At 43.0% G+C, this 13215-nt stretch overlaps 1 protein-coding gene across 1 annotated transcript in view; it reads right to left on the bottom strand.

Moving 5' to 3' along the window:
- The window catches only part of Aco1 (aconitase 1), a 67245-nt gene that overhangs the window by 35968 nt on the left and 18062 nt on the right, over positions 1–13215 (bottom strand). Inside the window, exons 2-4 of the mRNA XM_036178182.1 lie at positions 9199–9317; positions 7576–7744; positions 4202–4339 (exon numbers count right to left, since the gene is read on the bottom strand). Coding sequence (XP_036034075.1) covers positions 4202–4339; positions 7576–7744; positions 9199–9295 — 404 coding nt within the window. The 5' untranslated portion in view covers positions 9296–9317. The remainder of the gene's footprint in view (positions 1–4201; positions 4340–7575; positions 7745–9198; positions 9318–13215) is intronic.

Below are 13215 nucleotides of genomic sequence, written 5' to 3'. Positions count from 1 at the left end.
TTCAAGGTATGTCATAATTTACATTATTTCCATTGTTGGACATCTAGAAATGGGCTAGGCTTTCATTTATAATAATACTTCAATTGCTGGCTGCTTTAGTTAGGCTTACTATAGCTGTGAAGAAACACCATGACCAGGCAACTTGCAGCTTACACTTCCAGGTGACAGTCCATCACGAAGGGAAGTCAGGACAAGAACTCAAACGGCAGGAACCTGGAGGCAGGAGCTGATGCTGAGGCCATGGAGAAGAGCTGTTACTTGCTTGCTCCTTAAGGCTTGTTCAGCCTGCTTTCTTATAGAACCCAGGGATGGCACCACCCACCATTGGCTGGGCTCTCGCCCATCAATAAGTAATTAGGAAAATGCCCGATAGGCCTGATCTTACAGAGGCCTTTTCTCAACTGAGGCCCTTCCTACCTGATGACTCTAGCTTGTATCAAGTTGACATACATCTAGCCAGTACACTGGCCATGAAGGTTTCCCTGAATTTCTAGTATTAGTTAAAAGTATGCTTGAATGCAGAAATTCTAGGATAAAGGACATTGAAATTACTTTATTTAAAAAAAATCAATTTTATTTTTAATTGTGTGCCAGTGCAAGTGAATGCAAGTGCCCCCAGAAGCCAGAAGGTGTCAGGTCCCTGGCGCTAGAGGTACTGGTAGTGTGAGCCTCCCAAGATAGGTGCTGGAAACTAACTTCGTATGACTCAGCTAAGCCATCTCTCCAGCCCCAGGACACAGACACTGCTAAGGTCTTACTACATATTGCTTTCATAATTTTCAATTTCAGTGCTAATAGCAGTACACATAAATGTTCCCTCACGACACTTTGATAGTTAAGCTTTAATCTTAATTATATTGATAAGAGAAAATGGAAATATAAACACATTTTACCTTTTTATTATCTGCAGGCTGAAAAAGCTTTTCATACTGCTCATCTCTTATAGCACAAATATTAAAAGGTCTTATTAAGAAAAACAAACCCAGGGCCAGGTACTGGGGTGAATGCTGAAAGATCAGAGGAACAGAACCAACCACACTAACCTCACCTCACCAATTTCTCAGCTGATCTTGTTTCCTCAGACTTGATGCCTCTCAGCTGAACTGTGCTGCTCAAAAGCCTAAAAGCTTAACCAGGCCTAGTTCCTCGTCCTCACACCTTAAATACTTTTCTGCTTCCTGCCATCACTTCCTGGGATTAAAGGCTCTTGTTATCATGCCTGGCTGTTTCCAGTGTGGCTTTGAACTCCAGATGGATCTCTGCCTTCGGAATGCTAGGATTAAAGATGTGTGTGCCACCATTTTCTGGTCTCTGTATCTAGCGGCTGTTCTGCTCTGTGACCCCAGATAAGTTTATTAGGGTGCACAATATTTTGGGGAACACAATATCACCACAACCTCTTGCATTATTTTTTAAGGTAGAAAATATATATTGTTCTTTGTACAACTATCTGCTGAGTCTATTTTTCTAAATGGGTTACATATTCCTTTTCTTTTCTTTTTTGTTTTGGAGACACAGTCTTACCATGCAATACCGTCTGGCCTGGAACTCACAGAACTCTGCCTGCTTCTGCCTCCTAAGAGATTACGTATTAAGATATAACCTTTACTATATTTTTTGCAAATAATTTATTTCTTATTAACTTTGAAGTAACTGTATCTATAGACTCCCTTCTTATTTTCTTTCTTTGGATTCTAAATTTAGAAAAGTCTTTCTAGTCAAGACATTTGACACATCCAAAACTATTATTTCCTTATAATTAAAATTACTGTATATACCCAATTAGTTTAAATTATAACTAAATTATAAACTGCTCCTCCAACGAAATACATAGCAGAATGTGGAAAAACGCCTTCTGTACTTACAGACATTGTATGCAGCCATACTCTTACACTAACTGCTTCTGTATGCCCAAATCAACATTCAATCACTTACCTACAATAGCTGGACTGTATTTCCCACTCTATTTATTTATTTATTTATTTATTTATTTATTTATTTATTTATTTATTTTAAATGATTTATTTTTATGTTTTATGTGCGTTGGTGTTTTCTTGCATGTGTGTCTGTATGAGGATGTCAGATCCCCTGGAACTAGAGTTACAGACAGTTATGAGCTGCCATGTGGGTGCTGGAAATTGAACCCCAGTGCTTTGGAAGAGCAGCCAGTGCTTTTAACCACTGAGCCATCTTTCCAGCTCTGCCCTGATTTTTTGACTCCACCACATCACCTGATCATGAGCACTGAACCCAAGTGGTTCTGTAACTAGTAGGTGTGTTTTAAAAGACAGTTCGTGTTTCTGCCCTCCACCCCCAAGATTACCAGCTTTAGCCTGAGTGCCAAAGAAACACAGGGACTGGGGTTGTCACAGCTGCCCTGCATTTCAGCCTTCCCAGCCAGCCCAGCTACTGCCATGAGACAGAACTGCCCAAGCACCCTCATCAGGGTCAGCTCACCATCCAACCAACCTGCAAAATGCATCGAGAGCCTTGAATTATTTTTAAACAACAGCTGCAGTAGCTGATTTGTGTCCCCTCCGGGACAGGGTTTCTCCCTGTAGCCCTGGCTGTCCTGGAACTTGCACTGTAGTCCAAGCTGGCCTCAAACTCATAGGGATTTGCCCGCCTCTGCCTCCTGAATGCTTGGATTAAAGATGTGCGCCACAACCACCTGGCAAACAATAGCTGATTTTTATGCTTATCTTTGCATAAGAAATTTCATGGTTTAATGGTATAAACTCTGCCTTTTGGAGAAAGAACAAATAACAGCATTTCCTCGTACCCTTTTCCTGCCTGTTCATACCACTGTGAGTCAAAGGACAGAGGCAACTAGTTTCTGTTTTCTCAGGCTTAACTTTTTTGGGGGTCCACGATGCGCCAGGTGCACTCCCTGGATTCTGCTGTGGTACAGGCTGGCTTTCTGCACCTTCTAGTGCATCATAATGGTACTGGAAATGCACAGTAATGTTTACCATCTAGATGTCATCTAGCCCAAAGACTCACTCTCGACGGCTCCAATTTAAGCAAAGTCTTTTGGAGAATGAGAATGAGGACTAAAAGTTCATTAAAAAGCACTACTTGACTTGTAAACACAAACATCAGTTATCTGTAAAACAAGTTAGGATTATAAATGCTACACATATTTTGCTTAAGTAGTATTCACTTTTTAAATGTTTATTAAGAAGTCATTGCTAAGTTGCAAGTTTGCAACTGTGAAGTCATATGTTCAACTTCTTTATAAAGACATTTTACTACCCACACCTTTGGATGCCGGGTGGAGGGACAGGTGAAAAGGAGAGATTTCGTTTGTTCCCATGGAAAGGTATCTCAGTCATATTAACTTAGCGTCTCCTTTCACAGAGGGATAATTTCAAGGTCACCTGCTTTAGTTACATTAAGTGCCTATTACATGCATGCTCCAGTCCGGGGAACCAGCAACTCACCCGGGATCTAGCATGACGATCCTAACAGGCTGGGCGATGAAGGATTTCTGACTTGTGTGAACTTCGGCTGGCTAGGAAAGATGACACTGACTTTGGCAGGAGAGGGTGGGGCGAGGAAATGGCCCAGACAGAAGAGATGGAGGGCAGAAGTGGTGCCGGTGCTACTCTCATGCACAGGGAGCCTGTCACACAACAGTTTCTTGTGATAGAAACGAGCAACACTGCGGCGGATGAAAAGCCCACCACTCTTCCGAAGCCAGACATGCACTTGTGTTGGCAAGCTCTCATGGCAAAATGTACACATGGGTTTTGATTCATTCTTCAAGCCAGAGTAAAGCTTCTAGAAACAGACCACTCCTCTTCAAAGCAAACAGACAGGCAATGATGGGTTTACATGATCCATTTCTCCCGGTGACACTCATTGGAAAATTAATTTTCTGGCAACAGCTTTAAAGACATTCTCAAATATGCATGCACATTAAAAACTGTTTACATGTATTTATTTGTCTGTATGTGGGTATGTGTGGGCATGCGTGTGCTATGGCACTCATGTACATCAGGGATGACTTGTGGGAGTTGGTTCTCTCCTTCTATCATGTGGATCCCAAGAATGGAACTCAGGTCCTCAGGCTTGGCAGCAAGTACCCTGACCTGCTGAGCTACCATTGGCCTAACATGTACACATACTTTTAAAAGATGTGTATTCCACGATTTTACACAAAGAAATAAACCAAGGATTCCCTTCTAACCCTCCTCACCTTCTGCTGAAATCAACCTGGATGGAGTGATCAATTACAAGGTCAGCGGGACAGACAGGGTTTATTTTCTCTGGATTTCCTCCCAATTTCTTCACAGCATCACGCATTGCGGCAAAATCAACCACAGCTGGTACACCCCTAGGGGGAAAAAAGCAAGCAGAAAACAGCCATGAGTGTGTGTGACTGGATTTTGCAGGTTTTACCATTGTTAATACTGACAAGGGACCATGTCATCAGAGGTATTAGCAATAGGTGACTTAGAAAAGTGTAAGTTTTTCTAAGCATATTTCCTTGAGCAGAAATCACAGAGGTGGTAAGTGGTGTGACTGAGCAGAATGTCCTCGTAGGACTCCACCGGTAAATTAACTTGAACACAAGAAACTATGGGGAAGACAGGATGTTTGCACTCAAGAACCCTGACAAGAGTGACTGCTTCCCAGAGCTTCCCAGATCACCCCTTCAACTTTAGACCAGACTTGAAGGAGTGGATATATACCTTGGAATAAGACTAATCAAAGAAGTGAAAAGTCTTTTTAATGAAAACTTTAAAACACCAAAGAAAGAACCTGAAGATACTAGGAGATGGACAGACTTCCATACTCATGGACTGGAAGAATCAGTGTTGTAAAAGTGGCTATATTACCAAATCATCTACAGGTTCAATACAATCCTCATCAAAATTCCAATGCTATTCTTCACAGAAATAGAAAAGTATAATATTAAGATCCACATGGTCATTCAAAAAACCCCAGGCTGCCAAAGCACCGCCCCCCCCCAGCTTCTTTTCTCACTGCCATGATAAGTTATTGACAAAGCAACTTATTAAGGGAGAAAGGGCTTACTGTAACCCATGGTTCTCGGTACAGTCCTTCACAGTGGGGTATGGGGGAAAGCAAAGGCAGGAGCTTGAAGCAGCTGATCAAGAAGACAGCAAAGAACACATGCATGCTGGTGTCCAGCTCTCTGCTCATACAGTCTGGGTCCCTTGCCTAGGGAATGGTCCTACCTACAACTAAGACGGGTCTTCCCTGTCATCATCATCAATTAATGTGATCATGACAATCCATCACAGACATTCTCAGAGGCCCATCTCCCAGGTGATTCTAGGTTCTGACAACACTAACCAGCACACCGAGCAAAAAGAATAATACTGGAGGTCCATCATACTTGATTTCAAGTTATGCTGCAAGGCAACAAGTAATAACCCCGTCCCCAAAACAGACATGTAGATCAGTAAAACAGAATGGGGATCTAGATATAAATTCATCAAGTACTGCCTCCTGGTTTTTGGAAAATGCTGCTTTACATTGGAGAAAAGGCAGTCCTGGGAAAACTGGCTGTCTACACGTAAAAGAAACCAGATCCCCATATCTCACCTTGCACCACACCAACACCAAATGTATCAAAGGCCTAAGATGAGACCTGAATCTTTGAAACTGTCAGAAGAACAGTGGAGAAAACACTTTAGGATGCAAGTGTGGGCAACACATTTCTCAGCAGGATTCCAGTCTACCCAGGAGATAAGGCTGACAGCTGATAAACAAGACCTCATAAAATGAAAAGGCTTCTGCACACTGAAGGAAACAGTTTGTCAAGGGAAGAGGCAGCTTACACAACGGGAGAAAGTCTTTGCTAGCCATCCAGCTGACAATACAGCTGACAGAGAACAACATCTCGAATATGCAGAGGTCTCAAAAACTAAACAAGCAAGCAACCCAATCACTAAACAGCATCATGAAGCGAAAAGACAGCTCTTAAAAGAAGAAACACAAACGGCCAAGAAACACAGAGAAGTGTTTAAGTTCTCGCTAGCCAATGTAAAGCAAGTTAAAATTACTCTGGGCTTCCATTTCACTCTAGTCAGAATGGAAGTCATTAAGAAAAAGAATCAGGGGTTGGGGATTTAGCTCAGTGGTAGAGCACTTGTCTAGCAAGTGCAAGGCCCTGGGTTCTGTCCTCAGCTCTGAAAAAAAAAAAGAAAAAAGAATCACTATATATTGAGGACGTGGACAAAAGGGAACTGTGGACACTGGGTGGGAATGCAAACTAGTCCATCCGCAATGGTAGTCAGGACAGGGGTTTCTTTAAAGATTGAATGATTTTTAGACGTCCCATACAACCCAGCTTGACCCTCCTCATATTGACTCAAAGGCTCCAAGTCAACCTGGCACAGAGACGCTACGCTTCAGCGCCCACTGCAGCCCTGTCCCAGCAGCTAGGTCATGCGAGCAGCCAGGTGTCTGGGAAAGGGCAGCGGCTAAGAGCAGTAGTGCACCACACAGTACCCATGTTTTAAACCTGAAGTACACAATTAAATCGTGTGCAGGAAAATGAACGCTACTGGAGATACTCTATGGAGTGAACTACGCCAGTCAGAAAGACACACATCTGCGCTCTCTCATTTGTGGTTCCTAAATTATATATATGTGTGTGTGTGTGTGTGTGTATCGCATGGAAGTAGACGTGAGGTTATTTAGGGGAGCAAAGGGATTACAGGCCAGGAAGGGAAGAGAAAAGGGGCTGTAGGAGGTATGGGGACAATATGCTTAATGGCCAGTATCTACTTACATGAAAACTCCCTTACGTAACAATGTACCATATACAAGGTTGCACACAATTGAAAAAGAACAAAGTAGTAGTTAGAATTCAGAAAAACGGGCTGTCAATCAGATTTACACTAACTGAGTCAGTCCTTCTATCTTTAATTATAAAATCTGGGGACTGGAGGGACAGCTCAGCGGTCAAGAGTGCTGGCTGTGCTTCCAGATTTCAGTTCCTACGTGGCAGCTCACACCTGTCTGCAACTCCAGCTCCAGGGCTTTGGATACCCTCACACAGACATCTATGCAGGCAAAACACCAATGATGGTAAAATTTATAAGTATACATAAAATCTGGTGATTTTCTTTTACATAAAGAAACTGGCCCACCAAAGGAAACAGAACAACATCATTGCCAAATGAGAAGATTATGTCTGAGCAATTGTGCTGTCACTGGCAGCATGAATCCCAGGAGCAGCAGGCTGCAGCTGAGGGTGGTAAGGCCTCTTCTCTCCTCAAAGACAGCACAACTGTGTGCGGGCACAACAGCCTGAAACTGGATCCTGCACAAAAATCCCCCCAAAGCCCTCCTGCATGCCGTCTTCTACCACCCCAGTGTGCTCGGCTCAGGCGCCTCAGTTCTGAGGCTGGACGCCTCGTCACTGGCGAGGAGGGATGACTGATGGAGACTCAGCAGTCTACTCTTGTTCCAGGGGTTAGGGCCTCTCACTTTCCTTTTGTCTCTCGGATCTTGGGAGACAACGTTTTGTTACAATAAAGGCTTTCTGGAGAGGCTGGCGAGGGGTGGAGGAGAGGGAAGCAGCGGCAGGCTCACGTGAAGTCTTGCAGGATGACTCGAGCTGGTCTAAACGGCACTTCTATGTTCTTATGCTGCATGACATTCCAGTTCAGAATGTTTTCAATGTCATGTTTCTTCACCAAAAACTCATCACAGTTCCGGACGGCTGCCTCCAGGAGAACTCTGATAGAAAACGGTAGGCGTCCTGGGGGTAGAGAGAGAAAGCATTAAAATGCAAACTACAGGGCACCTTTTGTTCAGAGCTCTCTTTAAAGCCAATCTTTAGATGAACTTTATACAAGACATCGGATTACTCTTCCAACTGGGGGAGAGGGTAGAGTGATTGACAAGTTTAGGGCTGGAGAGATGGCTTAGTGGTTAAGAGCACTGACCACTCTTCTAGAGGACCTGGGTTCAATTCCCCAGCACCCACATGGCAGCTCACAACTGTCTGTAACTCCAGTTCCAGGGACCTGGCACCTATGGCAAAACACCAATGCATATAAAATAAAAATAGATAAATAAAATTTTAAAAAAGTGTTAGACAAGTTTAAAATAGAAAATGGTGAAAACTGTACACGGAATGGATTTAAGAGACATTCAGTAACTGAAAATACTCGAAGACTAGGCTCAAACAGTTTATTTATTTATTTAAATGGTTGCTTACTTTGAATTCTGTAACAGAAAGAAAAGTTCCCATTAAGTCATCACAGTTCACCATCAGTCTAGACTCTCACTGTGTGGTATACAGCAAGCAATATGAATTTTTATAAATACACAGAATAATATTTCTTAAGAAACTAATGCTTGGGTTGGGGATTTAGCTCAGCGCAAGGCCCTGGGTTCGGTCCTCAGCTCTGAAAAAAAAGAAACTAATGCTCAAGAAGAGAGAAAATGACCCATTTACAATTAAACATTATTACTACGAACTAGAAAAGATAATAAGATGTTTATTTGGAAAAGTGTGTGTGTGTAGCTGAATTGTTACCAATTCTTATTAATAAAATCAAACCCGAGGCCAGTTATTGGGGTGAACGCTGGAAGATCAGAGAAGCAGAAGCCACAGCCACCTCACCTCGCCAGTTCCTCAGCTGGTCTTGTTTCTTCAGACTACAAGCTACAAGACTGTGTCCTCATCCCAATGACTCTCAGCTGAACTGCTGCTCCAAAGCCTGAATGCTTATCCAGCCAAATGCTTAACTAACTTAGTTCCTGGTCCTCACGCCTTATATATCTTTCTACTTTCTGCCTGGGATTAAAGGTTGGATTTCTGGGATTAAAGACGTGGATCACTATGCCTAGCTGTTTCTAATGTGGCCTTGAACTCAGAGATCCAGAGGTATTTCTGTCTGGAGTGCTAGAATTAAAGGTGTGTGCTACCACTGCCTATCTTCATGTTTAATATTGTGGCCATCCTGGTCTCTGACCCCAGATAAGTTTATTTCGGGGAACACAATACCACTACGTGTGTGTGTGTGTGTGTGTGTGTGTGTGTGTGTGTGTGTGTCTGTGTGTCTGTGTGTCTGTTTAACCTACATTCATCTATTGTCTCCTCTGATCTCTTCCAACCCCCGAAAGGCCAACTAGTTGCATAATCAATTATATAAATGTAAGACCAGTTGTTAACAGAGCAATTACATCATAGAGTGATATACTCACCATATCTTGAGTCCTCTAATTTATTCAAATTGAAGAATCTCTTTCCTGGTTGTGCAGGGTCCAAGGGCTCAGCAAGGTGTGCAAATGGGTTCTTCATGATTATTGATGGTCACGTGTCCCTAAAAAACAAAGTAATTGGGAGGGGTTAAGGGGAGGATGAATATGATATACATATATATATGTTTTTCAAGACAGGGTTTTTCTGTGTAGCTTTGTGCCTTTCCTGGAACTCACTTGGTAGCCCAGGCTGGCCTCGAACTCACAGAGATCCACCTGGCTCTGCCTCCCGAGTGCTGGGATTAAAGGCTTGTGCCACCACCTCCCGGCCAAAATATATTTTATTCATGTATGAAATACTTATGACTTAATAAAAAAATTAAATTTTAAACCAGAAGACAGTTTTTATTTTGGAAGCTGGGCTCTTTGTAGAAATTATGGTACACACTTACATAAATAAATCAATTATTAACTTTTCAAAAAGTGACAGTCTCAAAAGTGTGTTTCTTGTGAAGCTACCATGTCTGAAAGCCAGCACTGGCTTCTCAAAACAGCAAACAGCCCAAGTAGCTTCTGTCTACTTCAACACCTTCCAACATTCTTCCACAAACTTCATGTAGGAAAAGGGGCAACAAAAGATGCATCTCACAGAAAGTCTTGGCCATATGAGCAGACCTTGAAGCTGGACTTATCTTTCAGTAGATGCCAGAAGGGCACGCAGGTGAATTTATGCCTCTATATCAATCTTGTGATCCTTCTGCCTCTGCCTCAGGACAGCCACTACAGCTGGTGGAACTATATCAAACTTCAACTGTGGAAGTAGGGATCGGAGAGCCTGTTTTCTGAAATTGTCCTATGTGCTTCTATTCTGAAATCTCCGCAGCATTTTAATAAACTTGAATCCCACAGTTAGAAGCCTCCCTGCTTTGTCCTGGCATCTGTGGTAAACAGCGTGCTGACATGGGTGAACCCTCTCTTGCTCCCATTCTCTTTGGGGCTTCAGGTCAGGCTCCAATTCCCACATATGTTTGTGGGAACAGCTACCCCAGCTCAGGAAGACACTATTCCCAGGTCCACCATATATATAAATGGTGCTTTCATTCAACAACACAGACTGAGTGGGTCTAACCCTTCAATCAATCTAGTTTCCAATATTTTTTTACTTTATTTTATGTGTATGAATGTTTGCCTGCATGTATAAATGTATGTCCACCATGTGTGTCTGGTGCCAGAGTGGGTGTTTGATCCCCTGCAGCTGGAGTTAAGGCTGTCTGTGAGCTGCCATGTGGGTGCTGGGAACCAAATCTGGGTTCTCTGCAAGAATAGCAAGTAATCTTAACCTCTAAGCCATGTCTCCAGACCCTCCCCAGTATTTTTAATTTAAATGTAAAATAGTGAGCATTTCCCTTGCTTCACCTGAAGGTTTATATGAGTAAATATTATTTAATCAGTACATTTATAGAATGATCACTATGTCAGGATGGCATTACTGTACAGGATAAAACTTTTTGTGAGGATGCAAAGTATGGTGTCTATAGACAGGCAGTATAATTCTTCACTAAGGACACAAGACTCCTTCTGTGCTGGGTTACCGCAGGAGGAAGGCTTGAGTTTTATGTATCCTTTAGTACCATTTACATTTTAAACTCTGAGCACATACAAGTTTTTAACAACTAGTTACAGATTTGAAGAGAAACAACTGTTTGTACATCTATCCAGAGTGCAGAAAGAACTAGTATTCAGAATCACAAAATCTTAAATTTAAATTGACTGGAAACCTGTAACTTTTTGTGTACCCAGAGGATGCCATAAATATAAGATTTCATATCTGAACTCACGTGACTGGGCACAACTACAACACAGGTGTGCTAACAAATAGTGTATAAGACTAGCTTTAGATTTATGTGTATAAAGGGCATATGGAGCATAAATGAATTTCATATGGAGACTTCATTTCATAACTGAGAGATCTAATTGTGCACATGCAAATATTTCAAAAACCGAAATATTCTGAAAAGATATTTTGACACAGGGTCTCACTATGTAGCCCTGGCTGGCCTGGTACTCACTATGTAGCCAATGGTAGGTAGCTTTGCACAGGGTCTCACTATGTAGCCCTGGCTGGCCTGGTACTCACTATGTAGCCAATGGTAGGTAGCTTTGCACAGGGTCTCACTATGTAGCCCTGGCTGGCCTGGTACTCACTATGTAGCCAATGGTAGATAGTTTTGCACTTAGGCTAGCAATCCTCCTTTTGACTCCTAGGTACTGGGACTACAAACTATGTGCCACCCTCCCCAGGAATAATGTAAAATCTGAAACACTTCTGGTCTGAAGTATTTGATAATTGGACTAGGCAGTCCCGGGGAGAAGCTGTTAGAATCACCAGTACAGCAGGGCCAAGGCATACTATCTTAGATTGGGTTTCTGTTGCTGTGACAAAACACGGAACAAAACCAACTTGGGAGAAGAAAGAGTTCATTTCCCCTTACAACTCTGAGGTCACAATGCATCATCCAGGGAAGTCAGTGCAGGAGCCTGAAGGAAGGAACTGAAGTGGGGGACACATGGGCTTGCTCCCCAAGGTGTGCTCGGCTTGCTCTTTAATACACCCCAGGCCTACCTGCTAAAGGATGGCATCACCACAGCAGCCTGGGCCCTCCCACAATGGCGGTTTCTGTGTGACAGCCCTGGCTGTTCTGTAACTCACTCTGTAGACCAGGCTGGCCTTGAACTCACAGAGATCACCTGTCTCTGCCTCCTGAGTGCTGGGATTAAAGATGTGCGCCACCATCACCTGGCAACAGACTTGCCTACAGGCCAATCTGATAGAGACATTGTCTTAATTAGGGTCCCTCTTCCCAGACGGGGTGTTTGAAGGAGACTGTCCCCCAGAGGCTCAGATGCTTGAGTCCCCAGTTGGTGCTGTTTGGGTGGGTTTAGGGGGTGTGGCCTTGCTGGAGAAAGTGTGTCACTGTGAGAAAGCTTTGAGCTTTGAAAGCCACAGGTCATTCTCAGTCCCCCACAGCCACCTCTGCTTCCTGTTTATGGCTCAAGATGTAAGCTCTCAGCTTCCAGATCCAGCTGCCATGTTTCTAGACTGCCATCATGGACTCTTATTCTCCTGCAGCCTTAAGCCCAAATAAACTATCTTTTCTTTAAGTTGATCTGCTTATGTCTTTTAGCAGAGCAAGAGAAAGTAACTAATATACTAGCTAACTCTAGTTTATATGAAGCTGACAAGAAATGAGTGTGCACGCCAAGGTACCTGGACAAGAAGAGCAGGCTGCATGGGGAGAGTGGCTTTAGTTTTCCTTCTTTTGCTCTTTTTGACAGGGTCTCACTGTGTATCCCTTGCTGCCTGGAACTTGCTATGTAGATAAGGCTGGCTTGAACGCATAAAGATAGATCTACCTGCCTCTGCCTAAGAGTCTGAGTTAAAGGAGACAGACACCACCATGCCCAGCCTTGTGGCTTTAGTTTAGTGAGGGTACATGTAAGATGAAACATCACACAAATGCAAGAGATTTGCTAGCAAGTCCTAGAAAGTAGGGAACCCACCAAGTCCAAAAACACATCAAACCACCAAAGTCTAAAAAACCTTCAAACCACCCAAGTCTAAAGAAACCACCATCAATACTCTTTTTTAACAAGAAACATGGAAACTTGTCTATAGAAGTAGGCTGCAGATCTCTGGGCCCTGAAAATGAGATCAATCAATTTGAAGAAGGCATCATTTACAGACACCACATTGCCACATCCTTTTGGATTTGTCATCCATGCTATAGGCCTCACGTTTAAATTTTCTACCCCAAACAGTAGCAACTGCAATGATAAAGCTGTTGTTTTTCCTACCTAGAAAAAAAAAGTAATGGATCAACAGAAGAACATCTCCAGGGGCTGCAGTTGGAGGAAGTGCTGGAAAACACTCAAAGGATTGAGCAAAATGGGTCACTCATGTCTTCAGATGGTTGTAAGTTCTGAATCATTTCTGTTTCTATGTCAAGTCCTAAAGGTGCC

Source organism: Onychomys torridus, chromosome 2, assembly GCF_903995425.1.
Source record: "Onychomys torridus chromosome 2, mOncTor1.1, whole genome shotgun sequence".
NCBI lineage: Eukaryota > Metazoa > Chordata > Mammalia > Rodentia > Cricetidae > Onychomys > Onychomys torridus.
This window is presented reverse-complemented; position numbering and strand designations above follow the sequence as displayed.